The sequence below is a fragment of the Panthera tigris genome, chromosome B4, assembly GCF_018350195.1.
Source record: "Panthera tigris isolate Pti1 chromosome B4, P.tigris_Pti1_mat1.1, whole genome shotgun sequence".
NCBI classification, from domain to species: domain Eukaryota; kingdom Metazoa; phylum Chordata; class Mammalia; order Carnivora; family Felidae; genus Panthera; species Panthera tigris.
In genome coordinates this window covers 60,172,247-60,194,040 of record NC_056666.1, presented here as the reverse complement: position 1 = coordinate 60,194,040, position 21,794 = coordinate 60,172,247, and the positions used below count along the sequence as shown (strand labels likewise).

The window sequence follows — 21,794 nt, the reverse complement described above, 5'->3', positions numbered from 1 at the left end:
TGTGTGTGTATGTGTACATAAATTACAAGTTGGTTTTTTTGGGTGTTTTGTTTTTTTGTTTTTTTTTTTTTCAGTTAAAGGTACTTACCTTTTTTCCTAATCATGCACTATATGCTCATGGATGGGCGTTAGGAAACCATATGAAAGCATAAAGAAGAACATTAAAATTATCTACAATCCTATCAGTATTTTATTCCAGACTGTAATTACGTGAAGTTTTAAGACCCTGCTACTCTAGGTTTTTGCTTAAACTATGCCGGTCTAAGTGAGTCATGAGATTTACTGCTGCATCAGAGTGAACACTACACGTAAATGTAGCATTTCAAATAGTTGAGCAAGAAAATCGCACCTTGGTGCCAGCTTCTGTACATTACCTGCTGCAGCATTTCTTCTGTGGCGTTCAGCTTCTCCCTGTGCTCTTCAAGACAAAACTCCAAATCTCGAATCTTCTCTCCCTGAGCCTCTACCTGGTCTGTTAACACACTTACCTGTATTGAGAGCAAAATACTGCAATGGATTAGGAAGAATGTGGGTCCCACTGCAAACTTTATTTCTCTAAATAGAAAAAAAACTGGAATGATGTCACTACTCATTTGGTTGTAAAGGAAAAACCTGTCAATTTGTAAGACAGCAGTCCTTTACACCCCTACTTCAGATGCTTGTTGATCTGAGGACTCCAATTTTTAAGGAGGTTGGGGTGATTGGGAATGTGCGATACCTTATATTTATAGGTTAAAATCATTTCATTTTATGCGAGAGGGCATGTTAACAAATCATCTTTTTCGGGGGGTGGGGTGGAAGAGGGAAATAATACTAGAAATTAAGATAGACAATGGAGTTAATGTCTGAAAGAGAAGGACTATTCAGGTTTGGTACTTCACGAAGAATAAAGAAAAGGATCCACGGAACTCAAATTCCATGAGATCTTTCATGATCACATTGTCTACATATGTGTTCCAATCTAGGATGTAACTCAAAGATCCATAAGGAGATACTGGATTAGTCTTTTATCTTCAGTGGTTATTGAAAATCTGAGTCTTTCCCCAACAATCACCAGCCTAGTAAATACACTGCAAATCATTTAGCTCAATACCAAAATACACACACACACACACACACACACACACACACGTATGTATACATGTATATGTGTGTGTGTGTGTGTGTGTGTGTGTGTATATATTTGTCAAGCATTTAAAACACTACAAAGAAAAGAACTCAAATTTGGCTAATAAACCAGACTCCACTACTCACTTTATGTTTTGTTTGTCTCATGGTATCATTTTTAAAATTGAAAAATTAAACATATTCCAAATGAGAAATATGCATATTTATGAATATATATAGTATATATGAAATTATAATATTTGCTGTATATTTAAAAAGTCAGATCAAATAAGATGACAGATCAGATCAGAAAATCAGTTTAGATGACGCCGTGCCTGCCGTCAGAGGAGCCAAGGCGGATTCTAGCTCATTCTAGACTAGGTAAGCAAACCCTGTTCTCCCACAGTACCCACCTCTCCCTGTTGTCTTCAGATGGCCTATGCACTTACTTCTGGTAGAAGTCTGGCTCCTGTAAGCATCTGAATACACCATCCCAATTTAAAATGGTCTTTGTAAATACATCATGAAGAAAGAAGAACATTTTAAAATCACTTGCCTGAAGAACGAGAGATTCTTTATCATTTTCTAAACGGGCTAGCCTTTCTTGATACACCTCTCCATTCCCAGGCAGGTGTCCATTTGTCTGAAAAAAAAAAAAACAAAATAAAATAATGTATGTAAGGCTCGACTCTCTTTAAAACTAAACCGCTGTGGGCAAACAAAATTGCGTATGTTTTTAATCCAAGGAACCTGAATGGACTTGGGCACAGCTGTTGCTGTCATTAACAGAAAATATGAGATTGCAACTTGGTTCATTTAGCTTAAAATAGGTAAAACAGGCATGTCAGGCATTTAGGCATATTATCACCAAACTAGACAATTTCTCATCAAGCAGAAAATCATGACCTAAGAGGGGTGGTGGCTACTAACATTTACTGGCAGGTGGATACACACCCAAATCATGCAAAGCTTCACATGTGTGTGATCAGGCACAAAACCCCTATTTCCCCACAAATGCTCAGTGCCACTAATTCTGGGTGGAGACAGTGGGAATGTCCTGGGACACCCTTCTGTTCTTCCCCTCTCCTCCCCCCAAATTCCAAATCCAGGACTGTAAACGCCTGCTTTACACGGGAGGCAGCGGGGACAGCTCACACAAGCTTCTTCCCTGCTACTCACGTCCAAATCACAGGGCTAGTCTTCCCTCTGTCTTTGAAACCTTTCTTTCTTCCCCTGCAAGCTTTGCCGTCAGTCCACCGTGACTTTCCCAGGCAGCACTGACTAGCCATCCTCATCAGCAACTTACCAATTTCCATCCTGACTTCATTAACTTCTTGTGAGATTGCTTGGTCCTACAATGATACCCAGCTCCTGCCAGAGCCTGTAAATGGGCATCATCCTACAAACAGAGCACTTGGCCCAGGGCTCTGCTTAGATTAGTGCTCACTGTCTTCCCCTCCCTCTGGCACCCATGTCTTTTCTTATCAGATTCAGATATGTTTATGCGTGGCATAAATGCCAAAGGAAGTATAGATTGGGGAAGCAAGTCTCATTTTTTTTCTCACCAGTCTCATATATGAAAGTCATTAAAGAGGCACATGAAAAGGCTTGCAGACAACAGACAACATAAAAACGTCATTTTGAAATACAGTATATGTGGTATGTCCCTTGTTATCTCATTTAAATACCTCATAACCATATAATATGTAATCCCAATAGAATTTCTTGATTCCTCATTGAAGTACAACAGAAAGAAAAGCCACTGGAGCTCAAATTGGTTAGATGGGGCCATCCAGAGTTCAATCAAAAAAGCAAAGAACTTCAGATTTAGAATCAGAGAAAATACAAACTACAGCCTAACCACCCAGGACCCAGCTAATGTGACATCCATTATTTTCCAGAATTAATTGGTACTATTATTCTACCTTCCCAAATAATGTAGTTTCCAGTACAAATTGTGGGAATAACAAAAGCCATCTGTTGAGGAGAACACACACACACACACACACACACACACACACACACACACAGGGGAGCTTTCATAAAAAACGAAATTTCAAGATGTTGCTTCTAAAAACTTAGATGCACTGGATATATTTCCCATGAGGCAACTAAAGAATCAGAAGCTAATTTAATAAGCCTACAATGTGTATTTAGAATGGATAAAATTTTTAATATCAGCTGCTGGACCACATACCTGCACAATTACCACAGCATAATTCTGTTCATATTGTAAGCTGAAGGACCCAGAATTAAATTACAAGTACTATGAGGAGTCAGATGGAATAGCCTGGAAGACTTTCAACCCTGGGGACCACCGTGAAAATGAAATTTATGTAACTTTTTTTTTCTTAGCGTTTACTTATTTTGAGAGAGAGAGCACATGCGTGTATGCATGCACGTGAGCAGGGGAGGGGCAGAGGGGGTAGAGAGAGAGAATCCCCGGTGGGCTCCATACTGTCAGTGAGGAGCCCAACACAGGGCTCAATCTCACGAACCGTAAGATCATGACCTGAGACGAAATCAAGAGTCAGATGCTTAAGTGACTGAGCCACTCAGGCGCCCCAAAATTTATGTAATTTCTTGAGGACATTTTTTGGAAAAGAGCCAGGATGTATATAATACATGTCCATGTCCTCAATCTAAGGAAGTACTCAGACTGGCCCTGTATAGCTTTAAATTCCTCGTTCTGATTATGAACACTAGCAGGCAACTGCTTTTAAAGCCCCATGCAAGCAAATCTTTATAAACTGATACATTTCATTAGATAGACAAAAAAAAAAAAAAAAAAAAAAAAAAAAAAAAAAAAAAAAAGGTTTCTGTTCAATGAGGACAAAAAGTAAAAGTCATTATTCCTTCTGACTGAAGGAAATTACAGAAAGATTAGAAGTGTTTCTATAGCAAGTCCTACAAATGTTTTGTGAAGCTACTACATATGATATGGAAAGGAGAAGTTCCAAAATCAGTATCACAAAATTATCTTAAAATCACAATACTAGGGGCACCTGGGTGGCTCAGTTGGTTAAGCGACTCTTAATTTCGGCTCAGGTCATGATCTCCCAGTTTGTGGGACTGAGCCCTGCATCAGGCTCTGCACTGGCAGTGGAGACTGCTTGGGATTCTCTTTCCCTCTCTGCCCCTCTCCCACTCCTCCCCTCTCTCCCCCTCCCTCTCTCTCAAAATAAATAAACTTAAAAAAATTAAATTACTAAAAATTGACTCACAATGAACATACTCACATTTCTCAAGACTACTGATATTTATGAGTGTTCATAATGCTTGAGTAATCAAAAAAAAAAAAAACATTAAAAGTCACTATAGCAAAATGAAGCAAAAGTTAAGAGCCACCAATGGAGTAGTTGCATAATTTTAAAGTCCTGTGTTGATCTATTCAAGTAGGTAAAGGTCTATTTTGTTCACACATTTATTTATATTTCTGCCAATTTTGTTACCTTTGCCTTATAAATGTTAGAGGTAAATTCCATCGGGCAAATATCCTACCACCTCTTTTTTCCCTCCGACTCTCATGCTCTGCCTACCAGACCACTCAAAAGCCAAACATGGCATGCTCTCTCACACACTAATTCTGTTCCTTCTGCATGGACAGTATTTCCCACCCTTTCCTCATTCTTTAAAGTCCAGTTCAATTAGAGCTTTGTCTGTCAAGTCTTCCTTGAATTACCTGTTCACTCACATGCCAGTTACAACATCCGGATGAACCCTCACCACAGCAGGCATCATACTGAATGGACTAGGTTATACTTGGCTACACATACGTCCCTCTCTTCCAACAAACTGCATTCTTTGTGAGTACGTCTGTCTTTGCATCTGACATACAATGAGTACGAACCAAATGAGCTGAATGAACAATGAGGGGTGTTCGATAAACATCCGATGAATGAAAGATGAATGAACGCTTGGTTTTAATTTGGCTTTCTTACATCTCAGCAAGTCTTTCACTCATGTTTCCCTACAACCTGGTATGTCCTCCATGGTCAACTTCAAGTCTGTATTGTCTCTTCCTACCATGTTTAGGAGGTGTTCCCAGAGCCTTTTTACTGGACTTTAGTAATTGAGACTATCTTGCATGAACCCCCTTATGTAATGTGTTCTCCAAAGGATAATGTATATACTGCCTCCAACATCTTTCCTTTCTTTCCCCCTGCCAATCTTGGGGGAATTGAGTCTTAACTCCTTCTAAAAGCTCATCATTGGGGCACTTAGGTGGCTCAGTTGGTTAAACATCTGACTTCAGCTCAGGTCATGATCTCACGGTTTGTGGGTTTGAGCCCCATGTCAGGTTCTGTGGTAAGAGCTCAGAGCCTGGAGCCTGCTTCATATTCTGTTTCTCCCTCTCTCTGCCCCTCCCCCACTCGTGCACGTGTTCACTCTCTCTCTCTCTCAAAAATAAACATTTTAAAAAAAATTTTTTTAAAAAAGCTCATTATTCCACGTATACTTTGGAACCTTAATTTCCTGCTTCTCTGAGACTCACAATGATCACCTCTATCCTTACCATTCTCAGTTTCTTCCTCTTAATGAACTATCTTCCATTCTCCTTCTCCAACATCTACCCCAAGGCTTTGTGTCCACCACTGTACTCACCCCCCCCCCATTCCTTTTTGCCTCTACAAATCCATCTTTCAAAGTTCCTACCAATCCAGTTCCTACCCCCTCCTCCTTATGTTGTGCCATATTCTCTTCTCCCCCTCCACAGGCTTCCCTTCTGTGTCTGGTCTTGTCCTTCACAATTTAGCTTTTCATCATATTCTGCCATGGATAATTTATTAGTGATTTTATGACAGCTGGTCACTTATTCTTCCTAACAGTCCCTCAGTGCAAAAATGTCGTACATTTCTTTTGATTCTTCCAAGATTCTTATAAAATCATGAGCACATGGGTCACCTGGGTAGCTCAGTCAGTTAAGCATCTGACTTTGGCTCAGGTCATGATCTCATGGTTCATGAGTTTGAGCCCCACATTGGGCTCTGTGCTGACAGCTCAGAGCCTGCCTGGAGCCTGCTTTGGATTCTGTGTCTCCCTCTCTCTCTGCCCCTCCCCTGCTCATGCTCTGTCTCTCTCTCTCAAAAAGTAAATAATAAAACATTTCTTTAAATTTTTTTTATTTTTTTAAATTTACATCCAAATTAGTTAGCATATAATAAAACATTTTTTAAAAATTAAAAATCGTAGCATATAATTAAAAACATATTTAGTATAAACTCCTGTTGAGTCAATTGGGCATCCAGAGCATTGAACACCAGCCCAAATTACCTTACTCAAAATCCCAGAGATGCCTTCAGAATAACTCTTTCTACTTTAACTCATGATGCAACCCTTTACTGACTACATTTAGTCCACCTGAAAGTTTAAGTCAAACTTGGAATCAACTTGGGTGTTTCAATACCATATCCAGCTAGCAGTGCATGTGGAGGTGGGTGTGGGACACTCGGGAGGGAAGGGCAGGGGATCCAGCGGGACTGTAATAAGCATACTTTAATCAAGGAACTCATGGTGTTTGCCAGATTTTCCTGGCATGATGAGGGGAAAATGTCTGAAAAGTTCTATTTCTTACAGAATTATGAGATCTTAGAGTTAGTCAGGAACCACACCTGGGAATATGAATTGCCTGAATTCACATGGCAGGTGCTACAAATAACATTAGAGTCACAATATACCTCACCCATCACCACCTAAATAGAAGTTCTTTTTAGTGTTAATTTCCTTTCTTAAAAAAGTTTATTTATTTTGAGTGAGTGAGAAAGAGAGCACAAGCAGGGGAGGGGCAGAGACAGAATCCCAAGCAGGCCTGTGCTGTAGGCTCAGAGTCCAATGTGGGGCTCAAACTCACGGACCTGAGATCATGAGATCATGATCTGAGCTGAAATCAAGAGTCGGACACTGAACTGACTGAGCCACCCAGGCACCCCTAATTTCCTTTTAATTATCAAATATACACACAATCAAGTATAAAGATATAATAAATATTAGCATCTTGTCTCATGTGCCTCCCTTTCAAAAAATGTTTTATTATACAAAATTTTCAACATATATATATAAAAATAGAGACTAGCATGATGAAACTTTATATGCCCATCACACAGTACCAACAGGTATTATTTCAAAGTAGACAAGAACATTTTGCCCATTATTTTTCTGAAAGCATCATACTGTGTTTTCCTTTGATTTTCTTAGTTCTGTTGGTTTGCATTAGTCTACAGTTGTCTCCCTTTTCTCCCCAAACTTCATTTTGCTTTGTTCTTTCCTAAGCTCTGTTGTCCTGTCTAAATCCAAAATCAACACACAAGTAGTGATTTGCCACAATTATAGTTACTTACGTTGTAGCACAGAATTCATTTTGAATAGAACATTCCCAAAACACAACGGGGAGTAGCTAAATTAAAATGGGGAAAAGAACATCGGCTCAATTTTATAAGGACAACAAATGTTAAGAAATAGACTAGTACTATAACATACACACACGCAGCAGCCCCCTCCAACATCTACATACTATCCATCGAGGTCAACATACTTACTTTGAAAATTAGTTTTAAAAACTGCCATACAGTTTTTGATTTCATGATTACATTTTTAAAAATTCAGTATCAAAGAGTACCTAGGTGGCTCATTCAGTCGAGTGTCGACTTCGGCTCAGGTCATCATCTCACAGTTCGTGGGTTCGAGCCCCGTATCAGGCTCTCTGCTGTCAGTACAGAGCCTGGAACCTACTTCGGATCCTCTGTCCCCCTCTTTCTGCCCCTCCCTCCCTCTCTCTCTCTCTCTCACTCAAAAATAAACATTTAAAAAAAAATTCAGGATCAAGAAAGAAAAAGGAAGGCACAGCCCACTAAAGCTCTTCTAATTAAATGTTATCTCCAGCTACCAAAGGAAACATCTCACACAAGGTCCTCATGCCTCCTAATCAGTTGCATGCAGACATTCTCTACTGCTGCATGCATACATTCATTGCTTGCTCTCTACTAGACACTCTTGTAGAATAGACTGAGAAAGACCTGAAAGCCATGAACATCACAGTCAACGTTTTACCGGGGTTCAACAGCACAAGAAAGCATCTCCCACACTACCGACCATAGAATCAAAGAATATGGTATCAACAACGTTAGAAATCATGCCACCAGGCTGCAGGACTCTGCTCCCTTTCCTCTCACCAAGTATGATGGAATGAGGGTGGTGAGGCTTCATCCTTGTGCTGTAATTATCTCGGGGCAACACCACTGCCATTCAGGGCCACTGGAGCATCCTGTCTGGTTGGCTGGTGCCCCTTTTACTATCTACTGTACCTCTGACTTGGTCAGTCTTGAAACATTCCATCTATTTTTCCCTCTGAAGATTCTGTTGTGGCTCTAAAAAGGAAATACGATGCCAAGGCAACAAGGACAACCTCTTTGGAAAGCCCTCTATTCCAAAATCTCATCTCTGCTCAAAAAGGAAACCAAAGGGAGAAATCAATCTCATATACACTTCATCACACCCAAAAAGCCCAATCATGACCCTCTTCCAGGAAAGACATCAGTTTATTCAGTGTTGTCAGGAAGTTCATCAAAGACAGAAGCTCAGAATAAGCCTGAATACACTCTCTTCTTTCCAAGACTGCAGATGTGGTCAAAAATCAGACTACGGCTTTTACTTCTACGTTTTAATTTTCTCAGTACTTGTCTTCCAGAGACAAAACATCTTCTTAACTCGACAGCCAACTGGAGCAAAATCCAGTGCTCTGGGGTGAGACGAACCACAGTGGTAGGCCAGCTTCTAAGATCCATGACTCCAAAAACAGAGCTACATCTCAAATACTTGCAAGAACAGCAGATGCCAAGCGCTTTCATCTGCTGTTTTCATTAGAAACATCTGGAGGGAGCCTCCCTTGAAGTATCTGGGTGTCTCTGTTGCCAAAATATCAAGTGCCAAGATACACTGGCTAGCCCATGATGCAGCTAATGCATGCACAGCTCCTTATTTGTGCAGCCACGGCCAGCACAGGGTGAGTGAGATGGATTTCTTTAGTGTCTTCCGAAAGATTCTTTTAGACACCTCACTTGAGTAGGGAAGATGGGCACTGGCCCTTCCTCACTTTGTTTTCATGTGCACCACTATGCTCAAAGTAGGGAGAGGGGTTTATGTGGAGACTACATTATCCCAGTACCAAGAATATGCCAAAGCCCTCTGAGTTACAGAAGGATGAAGAATAGAAGATGAAGGCCTAGGAGCTAAGGCCCAGCTCCTATTCTAGTAGGAGAATTATTCATTCATTCATTCAACATCATTCATTCATTTATTCAACATTTGCTGAAAGCCAGCTATGTGACCAGATGCAGATACAGCAAGAGAATCTTCTACTTTGAGAAGGGCTAACTTGAGATGAAGAAAAAATACTGTCCCTATTTTCCTTGCCACTTCCTCTTTCTTTGCTCACTTTCATGAAATAACAGACAAGTCTCTTTCCATTCAATCCTAACCAACATTGGTGGCCAGGGTTTTCATTCAAAGTGCATCTCTCACTTATCACACTGCACTGGCTTCCTTCAAGAATTCTGCTGACTCGGTCCACTTGCTTTCCTGTGCCTGTGGACACTTTTCATGGGAGTTTATCAGAAGCCTGGTACCAGAGGGGAAGAGCAGCTTTAACTTTAGCTAGGATGTCTCAGCGAGATGCTGCATAACTCAGAGAATTGTGACCACGTACCGAATACAATCTGAATGTACCTTGTTTACCAAGGCTTGAGAAAACATCCCCCAGAGGCACACATGAGAAGAGAAGCTGGCCAGAGAGCAGCGGGGGATCCAAGGATGGCAGTGTTGCAATGGGTCACGGAGCTGAGCATCAGGGACCTGGGGAGAATAGCCAGCAGCCCTGGACAGAACATGCCCCACATCTGAACTCTTTAAATAATGTGTGTTTTTATTTACTTCTTTTATTTTTTTTAATTCATTTTGAGACAGAAACAGTGTGAGTGGGGGAAGGGCAGAGAGAGAGAGAGAGAGAGAGAGAGAGAGAGAATCCCAAGCAGGCTCCACACCACCTCCAGCACAGAGACCAACGTGGGGCTCGAAACTCAAGAAACTAGGAGATCATGACCTGAGCCGAAACCAAGAGTCAGAGCCTTAAATGACTGAGCCACCCAGGTACCCCCACGAGTGTTTCTATTTTTCTGAAACCGGTTACACAAATTTTCTTAAAAGGTACACTCAGAATTAATACTGCCTTTTTTTTAATGTAGGATTAAGACAGAAACATACTGTGGTGATTTCTCAGGTCAGAAGCAGTGCACTTCTCCTTACTTATCTCATGGGCCATGACGCCTGACTTGGAGTTCTGCCAGCCACATTTTCACTAGCTTTGTTGAAAACTACATTTTTGTAATTTCTGCTGATTTTGAGAATGCCTCCTATTAAAACTGTCAAATAACTGGACACTTTTGGGACTGCATGACCTAATCAAGGTCACGATCCTCAACTGTGTCTACTGGAGAAAGCACTATAAGAATTCTCTCGGCAACTCACTGAGTTAGACCTAAAGTAAACAGAAACTAATTGCTTGGCTCAAACAGTTCGACATATTTTTTCTGTCTGCCCTCTTAAACTTGGAGCTTGATAAAGCATGTAATTCTCCATCAATATTTGTATTAACGTGATAGTATTTCACAATCAAAACAGAGAATTCTACCTCAGTAATTGAACAAACATGGCATATTCAATAGATTTGTTTTTTACCACAGAGAGGAACTTCTGAGTCTTAAAAGAAAATTTTTCATGTTTAGAAGGCTACAGCTATAGCTATCTTCTTGAAGCAAATTCATTCTTATGTATTTAATATCCCTTCACCAGTAACAAACTACTAGTGTTACAATTTTCTCTTTTTTCTTATCCAGCTTCTGATCATATGAAACAATTAAATAGGTGGTAGAAATTAGCAGAGAAGGAATAACCAGCATCCTACAGGAAACCAGGGGATCTCCCTGGCCCAGACAAAGTAATAATTAGAAATGCCAATGCCCAGTTGCACTAAGAAGATAAGTATTACTCTTCAGTATGTGGACTCCCAAGTTGGCTATCATTAAACCTAAATGAAATCTTAATTATGTAACCAGTAATAAGTGCTTCTAAAATATTGTGGAAGCTTCTCCACAGTCTGTACTTCTGTCAGAGAGATGTCTGTACTTCTGTCAAAAAAGTGAACCACAGGGGTGCCTGGGTGGCTCAGTCGGTTAAGCATCCAACTTTGGCTCAGGTCAGGATCTTACCATTCATGAGATCGAGCCCCGCATCAGGCTCTGTGCTGACAGCTCATAGCCTTGAGCCTGCTGCAGGTTCTGCCTCCTTCTCTCTGCCCCTCCCCCTCTCACTCACACACTCTCTCTCTCTCTCTCTCTCTCTCTCTCTCTCTCTCTCTCTCTCTCTCTCTCTCTCTCTCTCCCTCTCCCCGCCCCCCCCCCAAAAAGTGAATTATGTATGAGTAATGTGTAACCTAACTCCCCTAGTAATTGGAGCCAACCCTCTCTTGGCCTCTTTGCAAAGGGACCCCGTGGTTTTCCCTCTACTCCCTACAATCCATTCTGAGGTATTACCTTTTTTGACTAATCATCTACCAGGTTCACTGACAAGCACTCATAAATTAATTCAAGGGACTCACAACCCTATGTGGCAGAAACTATCATTCCCTCATCTTACAAATGAGGAAACTGACACAAACAGCTTAAAAAAATTGCCCCAAATCATACAAGCTTCTAAGGGTCAGAGCCAAAATAAAAATTCAGATCTGTGGTCTCCAGCACCAGCATCTGTAAATGCCAAAATACCATCCAACCCCCAATTTTATCACCCTATTAATGTTTTTATTTTTGGTTGTAGTACAATACACACATAAAATGTATCATTTTTACCATTTTTAAGTGTATAACCTACAAAATGATCACATTTCCTGTCTTCTCCTTTGAGTATTTTTAGCGGCATTCTTTAGGTTGTATTTGTTCAACACATATTAACACCATGGTATTTACCATTGTGTTCAGGGAAAGGGCACGTCAGGCACACCACCAGCTTTTGAGACGGATGCCTAGAAAGAGGCCTCATTGTTCAAATGAATAAGAGCACCATTTAAAGTCCAATTCTACAGTTTAACTCAAGCACAGGCACTGAAATGACCACCACACACCACTAGATGGCACTTCATATCAAATACTGCTACAGAGCTCCGCTGCTTTTGGAGGCGTCTATGCACCCTACTTCCTATTTAGAACTGCTACTGGGTCCTTTAACAGTGAACTTCCCATTATTACTGAGGAAGCATCTATCACGCGCAAGGTTCTTTCCCTTATAGGACTCTTTGTTTTAGGCCACGGCACGTCATCCAAGCAAAATTTGAAAGCTAGCCCACATTTATGGGCAAAATCAGGAGGTGAACTCCTGGGACCCGTGAAATGTACACTAACAGTACTTTTTAAAAAATTACCCTTAAAGAGAATTAGGATCCATTAAGGGATAAAATCACAGCAAACCTGCTGCCCTATACTTTTTTTTTTCGTGTTCGAATCCACTATTTTACATTCTAAATTTTGAAATAAGCAACAAAAGACTCACAGCATGGGATTTGTAACGTGCAGACACCTACCATTTGACTCTGAAGCCATTCGACGAGTGTTTCTGCTGTTGAATCTGGGATCTGGCACCTCAAACCTTCCTTCTCATCTGTGTCCATCATCTCTAACAACCCACGCAGGTCTTCTACAAGGTGCAGAGCTCGCAGGCTTCCCATGAACGGGGAGGTGGGAGACTGGCAATCAAAAATTCCATTGGAATATTCCAAGGCCTTAGAACCTAGGTTAAAAAAAAGAAAAAAATCACAGAGAGCAACAGGATTTATCTAAACAGGATTTAGATAATAGACCAAAGCAAGTCAGGTCACAGTGAGGAATAATCAAAACAAGCAACAAGAAAAAGAAAATAATTCAGTCATGAAAATCTTTCCAAGTCATAGATTCTTGGTACAAAAATAAAACCATATAATTGATGGTAAATATCAATCATCAAATACCTAATAGAGAGGCCAATCGGGTAGTATGGTAAGAATGTGATGGGCTTTGGTGAAGGATGTGCTGACCTCATGGAAATAAGGTACTTTCTGCTAAGAAGGTAGCAGATCAGCTGAAAATACAAATTTTAAGTTTCCCAAAGTCTTGAAATTCCCTGCAGAGAAGTTGCACATTGAGGTGGAAATTGCATAGCATAATGTCAAATGTAACAGGGCCAGCTCCCAGTTAATTTACCAGAATTTAAACTTTGGGGGAGTTCAATGAATTACATATATACATTTGTGTATAAATGCATGAGCCTGTGTGTATAAACATTTTCTCCCATGATTTTGTTTGCAGCCTAACATCAAATACTCTTGCTAATATCAGCTTAAAAAAGTTTTACAGCCATTTTTGTTTCCTATTACTTACAAGGGAAAGCACTCTACTACTTAAAAACCACATAACGAACCCACAGCCCATTCTGAAAGCATGCATATATATCCTCTTCATCTCTTTGATTTTTATTTCCTGGTCTATCAACTATACATACTAGCTTTATACTTAAGTATCAATAATTACTATATTTAGGCTATCACCATATTAATCTAAAGGTCTTCTAATTGGAAGAAAACTGTGAACCAATGTGTAAATTCTCTCTCCAGTGGCTATACAACTTGATCAATTCTAACGGTAGGGAGAGGAATTCTCTTTCAGTTAGTCCATCCCACCAACATTGCTTAATACTGGACCAAATGATTTGGACCCAAACCTGCGCTGAACCACAATAATGGTAACCATTGATATCCTAGGCCCACTGCTAAATGCTTCACATAACCCTCTGAATCAATCTCCTCCAGAACCATGTAAGGCTGAGAAGAGAATCCAGAAAAATATAAATTGAGGAGAGTCTGTCAGGGAAATGGAGGAACAGGAAAGCATTAAAAAGTCCTATTCCAGCAGTTTTAAGCATTAGGATCACCTGATTAATATTATTAAAAACAGATGTGCCCACACTGACCCTCCATTCTGTTAAGTCTCCATCACAAAACAGGTGGGGATGGGGGAGAGATGCATATTTAGAAAAACTCCTCAAATATTTGTAGTCTTATCTCCCCCCTCCCTCCTACCTGAGGAGGAGAACTACCGATGTTAATTTGAGAACATAAACCAGGTTCTACCCACAAAGCTACTTGACGGACTCACTGTGAGGTAGGACCTGGGAAATTTGATTTTCTTAAGAACGCTAATGTTGGCCCTCAAGCCCTGCCAGGGCTAAGGTACAAACACATTCACCTAGTGGAGTATGTAAAATATAAAGCCTCAACTACTGTCCTAGAAATACCACTTCTCTTGACTTGAGTTCTACTAAGAGTATAAGGTTATAACCTCTGGTAACAGTTTACAAATGGTTCTGGTTATATTTTTTGAAATTGTGACAGAGAAAGACATCTAGCAGTCCTTCAACTGTTTGACAGTATATATCATGCCCTGAGCAAGAATATACTTTTCTAGGTTAAACTTAACCAGTTCCTTCCTTGCCAGATGTGACTGTCAAACTCTTTACCTTCGTGGTCACCTCCTCCTCTAGGTAAGGTTTACCAATAACCTCTTTGAAACTGATATTCCAAGCACTGAATACAGTATTCAAGATGTAGTCTAATCTACAAAGGAGGTCAACATGAAATCTGGTCTCCGGGATATACAAAGGAGGCCAAAGTGTGACCTGCCACTTCCCTCAAGAGAAGACCCTCTGACAAGAAAACACCTTTGGTTTCTCTGAACCACTAAAACAGAGCAGGGTCAAATTTATGTCCAGAAAAGTAAGCAACGGGGGCCAAGACAGCTCGAACTAAGAAGCGGTAGAAGCCAAATTCCACCTTGATCCTGACCTACCTACCCACTTGCCCATTCAACCTTCTCTTCATTACACTAAGTTCCTAAATACATAAATGTATTTCTCCTGTGACAAAATACAAAATGTGACATGAGACCTTAGGTAGCCACTACCCCTGGAAGACCACAAGGGACTGAAAGGGTTCACCTGCTAGTCAGTCTCCTTGGTCATGAAGAGAAAACAAGGAGGCAATGGTCTACACTGTTTTTGCTCCATCTCCATAATAGAGAATTGCTGAAGGTTCTTAACAAGGGAGTAATACAACCAGATGTGTGTTTCATAAAGGACATTCTGGTGGTCCAGAGAATGACGGACTAGAGCGAGAAAGCAAGAGCCTCAAGAACATCAAGCGTGAGGGTTACTTGGATAAAGCCAGACAGTGGTAAGCACAGACAAGACAGGTTTTAGAGAGGATAAAAGGGAACGGCAGAAAAGAGGTAGAATGGATAGAACTTGACTTAAATAGGGACAATGAGGGACAAAGGTCTAGAATGACTTAAATTTCTATTTAGGAAACTGTGTGGATGGAAGGTTATGAAATTAGACAAGACAAAGACTACTAGAGGGGCTTCTGAGGAAAGATAATGAGCTCAAAGTTGTACATGATGACATGGATATGCATATAGGCTATTTCAAAGGAGTACCTGATTGGCAGTTAGAGACCTGAAGCTTAGCAGAGAACTGAGAAAGCAAATACAAAGTGAGAGTCATTGGTGGGAAAGTGATCAGGGAACAGATCAGAACATCCGTGGATACAGGGTAGAGCATTATCCCCCAAAGTGTGGTCCACAGACTACCTGCACAGAAATCACATGAGATGCTGTTTCTTTATCCTTGAGTCAGAAACCTAGGATGGAATGGAATTTGGCATTTTAAAATCAAATGTGTAAAATGGAGAAGAGGGACCAAGATGCAACTATGTGGAATCTAAAGGCAGCCAATACATGAAAATAAGCAAGTGGAAAGGGAATAAAAGTGTTGTAATGAAAAAGCCAAGAGCGCAGAGTCAATGTGGTGACACCACCTTTCAGAGGACGCAGATTACCTGCTATAATCCCGTCCATCTGCTCCAGCGCCGCAGCCAGCATGTCACTTGCATCACTCATCATGTTGTTATCTGTCAAGGGCAAATTCCAACCTAGAGCTGAAAAAGCAATGATGTCACCATTACATCCTTTACGTGACACGTGCTTCCTGGAGGGTATGGTAACTCAACTTCAAATTGCAACCCCACCTAGATGTCAAACACGGAGAGAGAGCTTCTGAAATGGCAGAGCTGAATGACCTGGCTCGCTTAACATGCTGTGGCCCACCGTCTACCGTCCTGCAAGAGCACATGCTCCATTAGGTAATAAAATAAGGAAGTTTCAGTTCTTGCACTCAAGGTGTTTAACAGCCAGTAGAATGGTTTCCATGCTATACTCTACAGAGCTCTAAGTCTCAATGAAAAGCATTGAAGATACTGATGGAAACTTCCTGAGGGGCCATCAGCAATGCTCAGTGGACAGATTTTTTTCTCCCTGCACCAGCGCCACCCAATTTCTGCTCTTCCAATTTTGGCTCCCCGCCCCCCACCCCCCCCCACCCCCCGTCTCATAAGACGTGCCTACAAGAAGAGTTTATTAGCATATACACTAAACACACTTGCACACACCTACTGGGATTTTGTAATATAACAACAGCTACCATGTACTGAGTGCCTACAGTGGTCCCTATACATTTACATAAATTACTCATAATCCTTAATCATGACAACTCTATGAAATGAATAAACCTGTCTCCATTAGATAGATAATATCAAAGATGTCTGTTGATTTTTGCAACAGAAACACAGCCAATATAGAGCAAACACCAGGTTTTAATCTAGGTCTTATATAATACATATTAAATTTCTGTTTATCTGAGTCTATCTGAAAAATAGGCTTATGCTGAAATTATGCCACAATCTACTCATTCTTCTACCTGTGAAAAAATATAATTGAAATTATCTTGGCAAAAAATTTGATTATTAACAAGAAAAAGTCAAGGCTATGTGATTTCCAATATTAATTAATGCACTTCAGATACTAGACTAAGCACCCATGTAAATTCTCCCAAAAGGCCTAAAGCAATAATTATTTGTTTATCTGCAATAAATATTTATAAATGCTTATTCTCAACCTCTATACTTAACATGTAGTAGCAGCCTACTACTACATGTAAAATAGCTAATAAAAATGTATACAACATTGCAAATGTAGTATGTGATAAAAGGGAAAAATGGAGCAGGAAAAATGGAAAGGTTTGCAAATTAAATAGGGTAGTCTGAGAGAATGATGGATGCAAATGCCAAACACGTCTTTAACAAATCAAAAGTAGTCATGTATAGGGGCTCCTAGGTGGTTCAGTCGGTTAAGCGTCCAACTTCAGCTCAGGTCGTAATCTCACAGTTCATGGGTTTCAAGCCCCGCATTGGGCTCTGGGCTGCCAGCTCAGAGCCTGGAGCCTGCTTCGGATTCTGTGTCTCCCTCTGTCTCTGCCCCTCCCCCTCCCCCGTTCTCATTCTGTCTCTGTCTCTCAAAAATATATAAATGAAAAAAAAATTAAAAAGAAAAGTAGTCATGAATAGATGGTCTAGTTCAATGGTATTTAAAATATAGAATTTCTACAAATCAATTAAAAAAAGGAAGCAGGGTTGACACGAACAGACGTATAACAAAAAACACCTTCAGCTAATAAACATAGGAAGAGGCTTAATGTCATTAGTACAAGGAATTTTAGACAAACAATGTGATACCGTTTTATACCCAGGCAACTGGTTAAAAAAAACAACAACAAACTGACACTGCCAAGTATTACAGAAAATGTAGCCTCACAGAGTCTCTTACGGAATGGCGGTGGGAATGTGAAATGGCTTAACAACTTTATGAATAACAGTTTGGCATTATCATCTACAATTAAATGCATTAATTTTCAATCTAACAATATTTACTCCGAAGTACATAATCATGAACATACAAAAATGTTCATAGGACTGAAAATGTGGACACAAACCAAATGTCCAACACAAGAGAAGATGAATAAACTAGTATATTTACACAATGGAATTACATACAGCTGTCAAAACAAACCAAAGTAATATATGTGTAGTATGATCAAATCTATATAGTATAATAGCAAATTATAAGTCTCCAATAAATTCAGCAAAATTTTTGTAAGTTAAAACAATACAAATATAAATAGATTTTAGAAATACATACAGATTCAACATAACTATACAAAAAGAAAAGAAGAAATGGCAACATGAAATTCAGGATGGTGGATGACTCAAGTCAGGGATATCGGGCGATAGAGGGGATAGACTGAGAAGAAGAGTTATATAGATGAATAAAGGTTACTGTCAAGTTTTTGAGTTAGGTAATAGCTTCAGAAGAGTGCTTGGTACATCATTAAAAGTGACAAAATGGCAATTTCACTTCTGATAATGTGGAATAGACTTTATTGGACAAACCTTCCCACAAATAGCAATACAAAACACTGGATAAAGTATAAAAACAGTTTTGAAGAAACTGGAGAGCAAACACAAGCTGGTAGAAACTGGAGGGAATTCAGCTCTTGAGTAAAGGGAACCATAATACATGAGATAGACATTTATATATCTTTTTGGGATACAGAGTAGATCCTAGCTATCAAAATCTTATTGGCTCAAAGGAAAGAAGGGGGTAAACTTCTTAATACTAATTCATGGTAGGCTATGCTAAGCATATATGATATAATCCATTAAAATTACAAACTACAGAGATGTAAGTAAAAAGCCAACTGGGTTAGTGAAATGGAATACTAAGAAAATCGTCAATCCAAAAGTAGGGCAGTAATGGTGGGACAATAAACAGATGGGAGAAATAGAAATCAAATGGTAAGATGGTAGCTTTAAATTCAATCATATAAATAATTACATTAAATATAAACAGAATGAACACTATTGAAAGCCAGAGATTATCAGACTGGCTAAAAAGAAAAAAGAAAAGAAAAAAAAAAAAAAGACAAACCTAACTATATGCGGTTAATAGAGATGTACTTTAAATATAAAGAAATATAAAGTAAAAGGATGAAAAATGAAGTATCATATATACATAGTAAGCCTAATAAAGCAGGAGTGACTATATTAATATAAGAAAAATAGCTTTCAACAAAGAAGTATCACTAGAAAGAGATATTTATAACGATGAGTCAATTCATCAGGAAGTCGTAACAATCACAAATATTTTTGCAACTAATAACAGAACTTCCAAATACATATGGCAGAACCCAACAAAATTAAAGAAGAATTACATAAATTAAGTCATTTGTATTTGATGTAATTGTTGATATGGTTAGATGTAAGTGTACAGTCCTGTCCTTTTTGTTTGTCCCACCTGTCATTTGTTCTTCCTTTTCACCCCTCTTTTGGAATGGCAAAGGTAGGGGGGAAAAAATCCAGTAATAACATAGAAAACTTGAACAATATAATCAACCATCCTTACCTAAATCAATTTATACTAAAAAAAAAAAATCAAAATGCAGAATATACATTCTTTTCAAATCCACTATATTCATCAGGATGGGCCATATATGCAAGGCCACAAAGTAAGTCTCAAAAAATTCCAGTTGGACTTCAAAGGACTACACCGAAGAGTTAAGAACAGCAAACTGAAGTGGGACTAATATTAAAATAGAATTTCCATATTTATTAAAATTCTGACTTGCCCATGGCTTGAGTTATTTTAGAGGCAGCCCAATTTAATGAGCATCTGTGTTGATAAAACTATGTCAACTTTCATGGCTGGGTAAAAGTATTTTTAAAAACAGTAAGGCTAAATAAAAAGGCTTCAGAAAATCCCTTGTTCTAAAAAGATCCTTACACACTTAATACAATATTACTCCCAATACAGTGGAAAATTACTCCACAATAAAGAAGACTGAACTACTGACACATGCAACATTATGCTGAGCAAAAGCCAGAGATGAACAACTATGTACTACAAGATTTCTTTTATATGAATCAAGAACAAGCAGCAATCTACAGTGATAGAAAGTAAGACGACAGTTACTTGCAGGAAATGGCAAATGATCGGGGGGGGGGGGGGGCATGGCCAGGGGGAGTTCCTGTTCAATATACTGATTGAGTGGTTGGTTACACAAGCTTATACATTTGTCAAAACTCATCAAACTATACACTTTAAGATGTGTGCATTTCACTGTATGTAAATTTCATCTCAAATTTTAAAATTTGGTAAAGACTGTTATCAATTAAAAATGAAATTGTAGAGGGGCGGCTGGTTGCCTCAGTCAGTTAAGCACCTGACTCTTGGTTTCGGCTCAAGTCATGATCTCACGGTTTCTGAAATCAAGCCCCGAATCCAGCTCTGTACTGACAGTGTGGAGCCTGCTTGGGATTCTCTCTCTCCCTCTCTCTACCCCTCCCCCACTTTCTCTCTCAAAATAAACATTAAAAAAATTTTTTTAACTAAAAAAATGAGACTGTAGTTTTAAAATGAACTAAATAAAAGGGTTAATGTAAAAAGCAAATGCATGGACTTATAATGATGTCATAAATCAAAGATAATGAATAATCCAATTATACACTTGAGGTCCAAAGTAAAAGACTCCAAATATCCAAGTCCCTTTGTTCTAATTCATTGCCTACCCAGAAACCTGCTGATTATAATTTGGTCTTGTGGGTCCACAAATCATTTAGATTAAAACTTCAACATCCAATAATTTTCATATGATAGCAAATTCACTTCTGAACTCTAAAGAGCTAATAATGTACTTCTTTGAATGACTTGCTGAAGGGAAAAAAATACCAGAAAATATAACTACCACAACAAAAGAGAGGGGTTTGGGTTCAATGTCATGGCTCAAACTTGGGAAAGCCCTATTTGTTGGGTGATTTAAACAGCCATCTTGGGGTGGGGTGGCTCAGCTGGTTAAGGGTCTGACTCTTGATTTTGGCTCAGGCCATGATCTCATTGTATGGAGCCCTGAGTCAGGCTCTGCGTTGACAGAACAGATTCTCTCCCCCCTCTCTGCCTCTCCCCTCCACCTCTCTCTCAAAATAAACATTAAAAAAAACTAAAGTAAACAAACAGATCAGCGCTATTTGCAGAAGTCCTTAGTCTAGTGGTTTCCTATTCCAATGGCTCAATAAAAATAAATTTAGAGAAGTCTTGGAAAAGCAATCTTCTGGGGATAACATTCATATATTAAAGGACACACACACAAAAAAGATTCAATAGAAAAGCAGGTTCTGGGTATATTTCAAGCTTGGTCAGGACCCATTTAGAGTAGATTTGAATGGGATAAAATATTAAGGAAAGTTCCAGCAATGGGCGTGGTAGCTAAAGAGTTGGCAGAAAACCACATTTTGCTGGGTTGCTGACTGACTGATGTTTTAGGTCAGGCTCACTTCCCAGTCTCTCTGTGAAGAAGGAAAAAAAGACTAAGAAAATTAGTAAGTTTGTTCTAAACTTGGGTAAGAATGCCATTTATCCTAGCTTTCTCTGCTTTCCTTAGCTCAAATATTTAGGTTTGAAGAGAACTTCTAATTCATGCCCAGAGACAGATACAATTCACAGAGATCAAGACACTTAGAAGAAGAAATCCTTTATGTTAAGAGAATGTTTACAAACATTCCACTAGGCTGGTGGAGTGCCATATTATTATATAGTCATTATGAAAACAATATATATTTTCATATAAATTACTCATAGATTTCTCATCAATTTCTCCTCCCAAGATGCTCA

At 39.3% G+C, this 21,794-nt stretch overlaps 1 protein-coding gene across 9 annotated transcripts in view; it reads right to left on the bottom strand.

Moving 5' to 3' along the window:
* PPFIBP1 (PPFIA binding protein 1) overlaps window positions 1-21,794 on the bottom strand; it is a 174,704-nt gene that overhangs the window by 46,095 nt on the left and 106,815 nt on the right. For all 9 annotated transcript variants that reach the window (XM_042992007.1, XM_042992008.1, XM_042992014.1 and 6 more), the window contains 4 exons: window positions 16,076-16,174; window positions 12,734-12,939; window positions 1,664-1,750; window positions 375-488 (listed from right to left, as the gene is read on the bottom strand). In XM_042992007.1, the coding sequence (XP_042847941.1) occupies window positions 375-488; window positions 1,664-1,750; window positions 12,734-12,939; window positions 16,076-16,139 (471 nt within the window). In that variant the 5' untranslated portion in view covers window positions 16,140-16,174. The remainder of the gene's footprint in view (window positions 1-374; window positions 489-1,663; window positions 1,751-12,733; window positions 12,940-16,075; window positions 16,175-21,794) is intronic.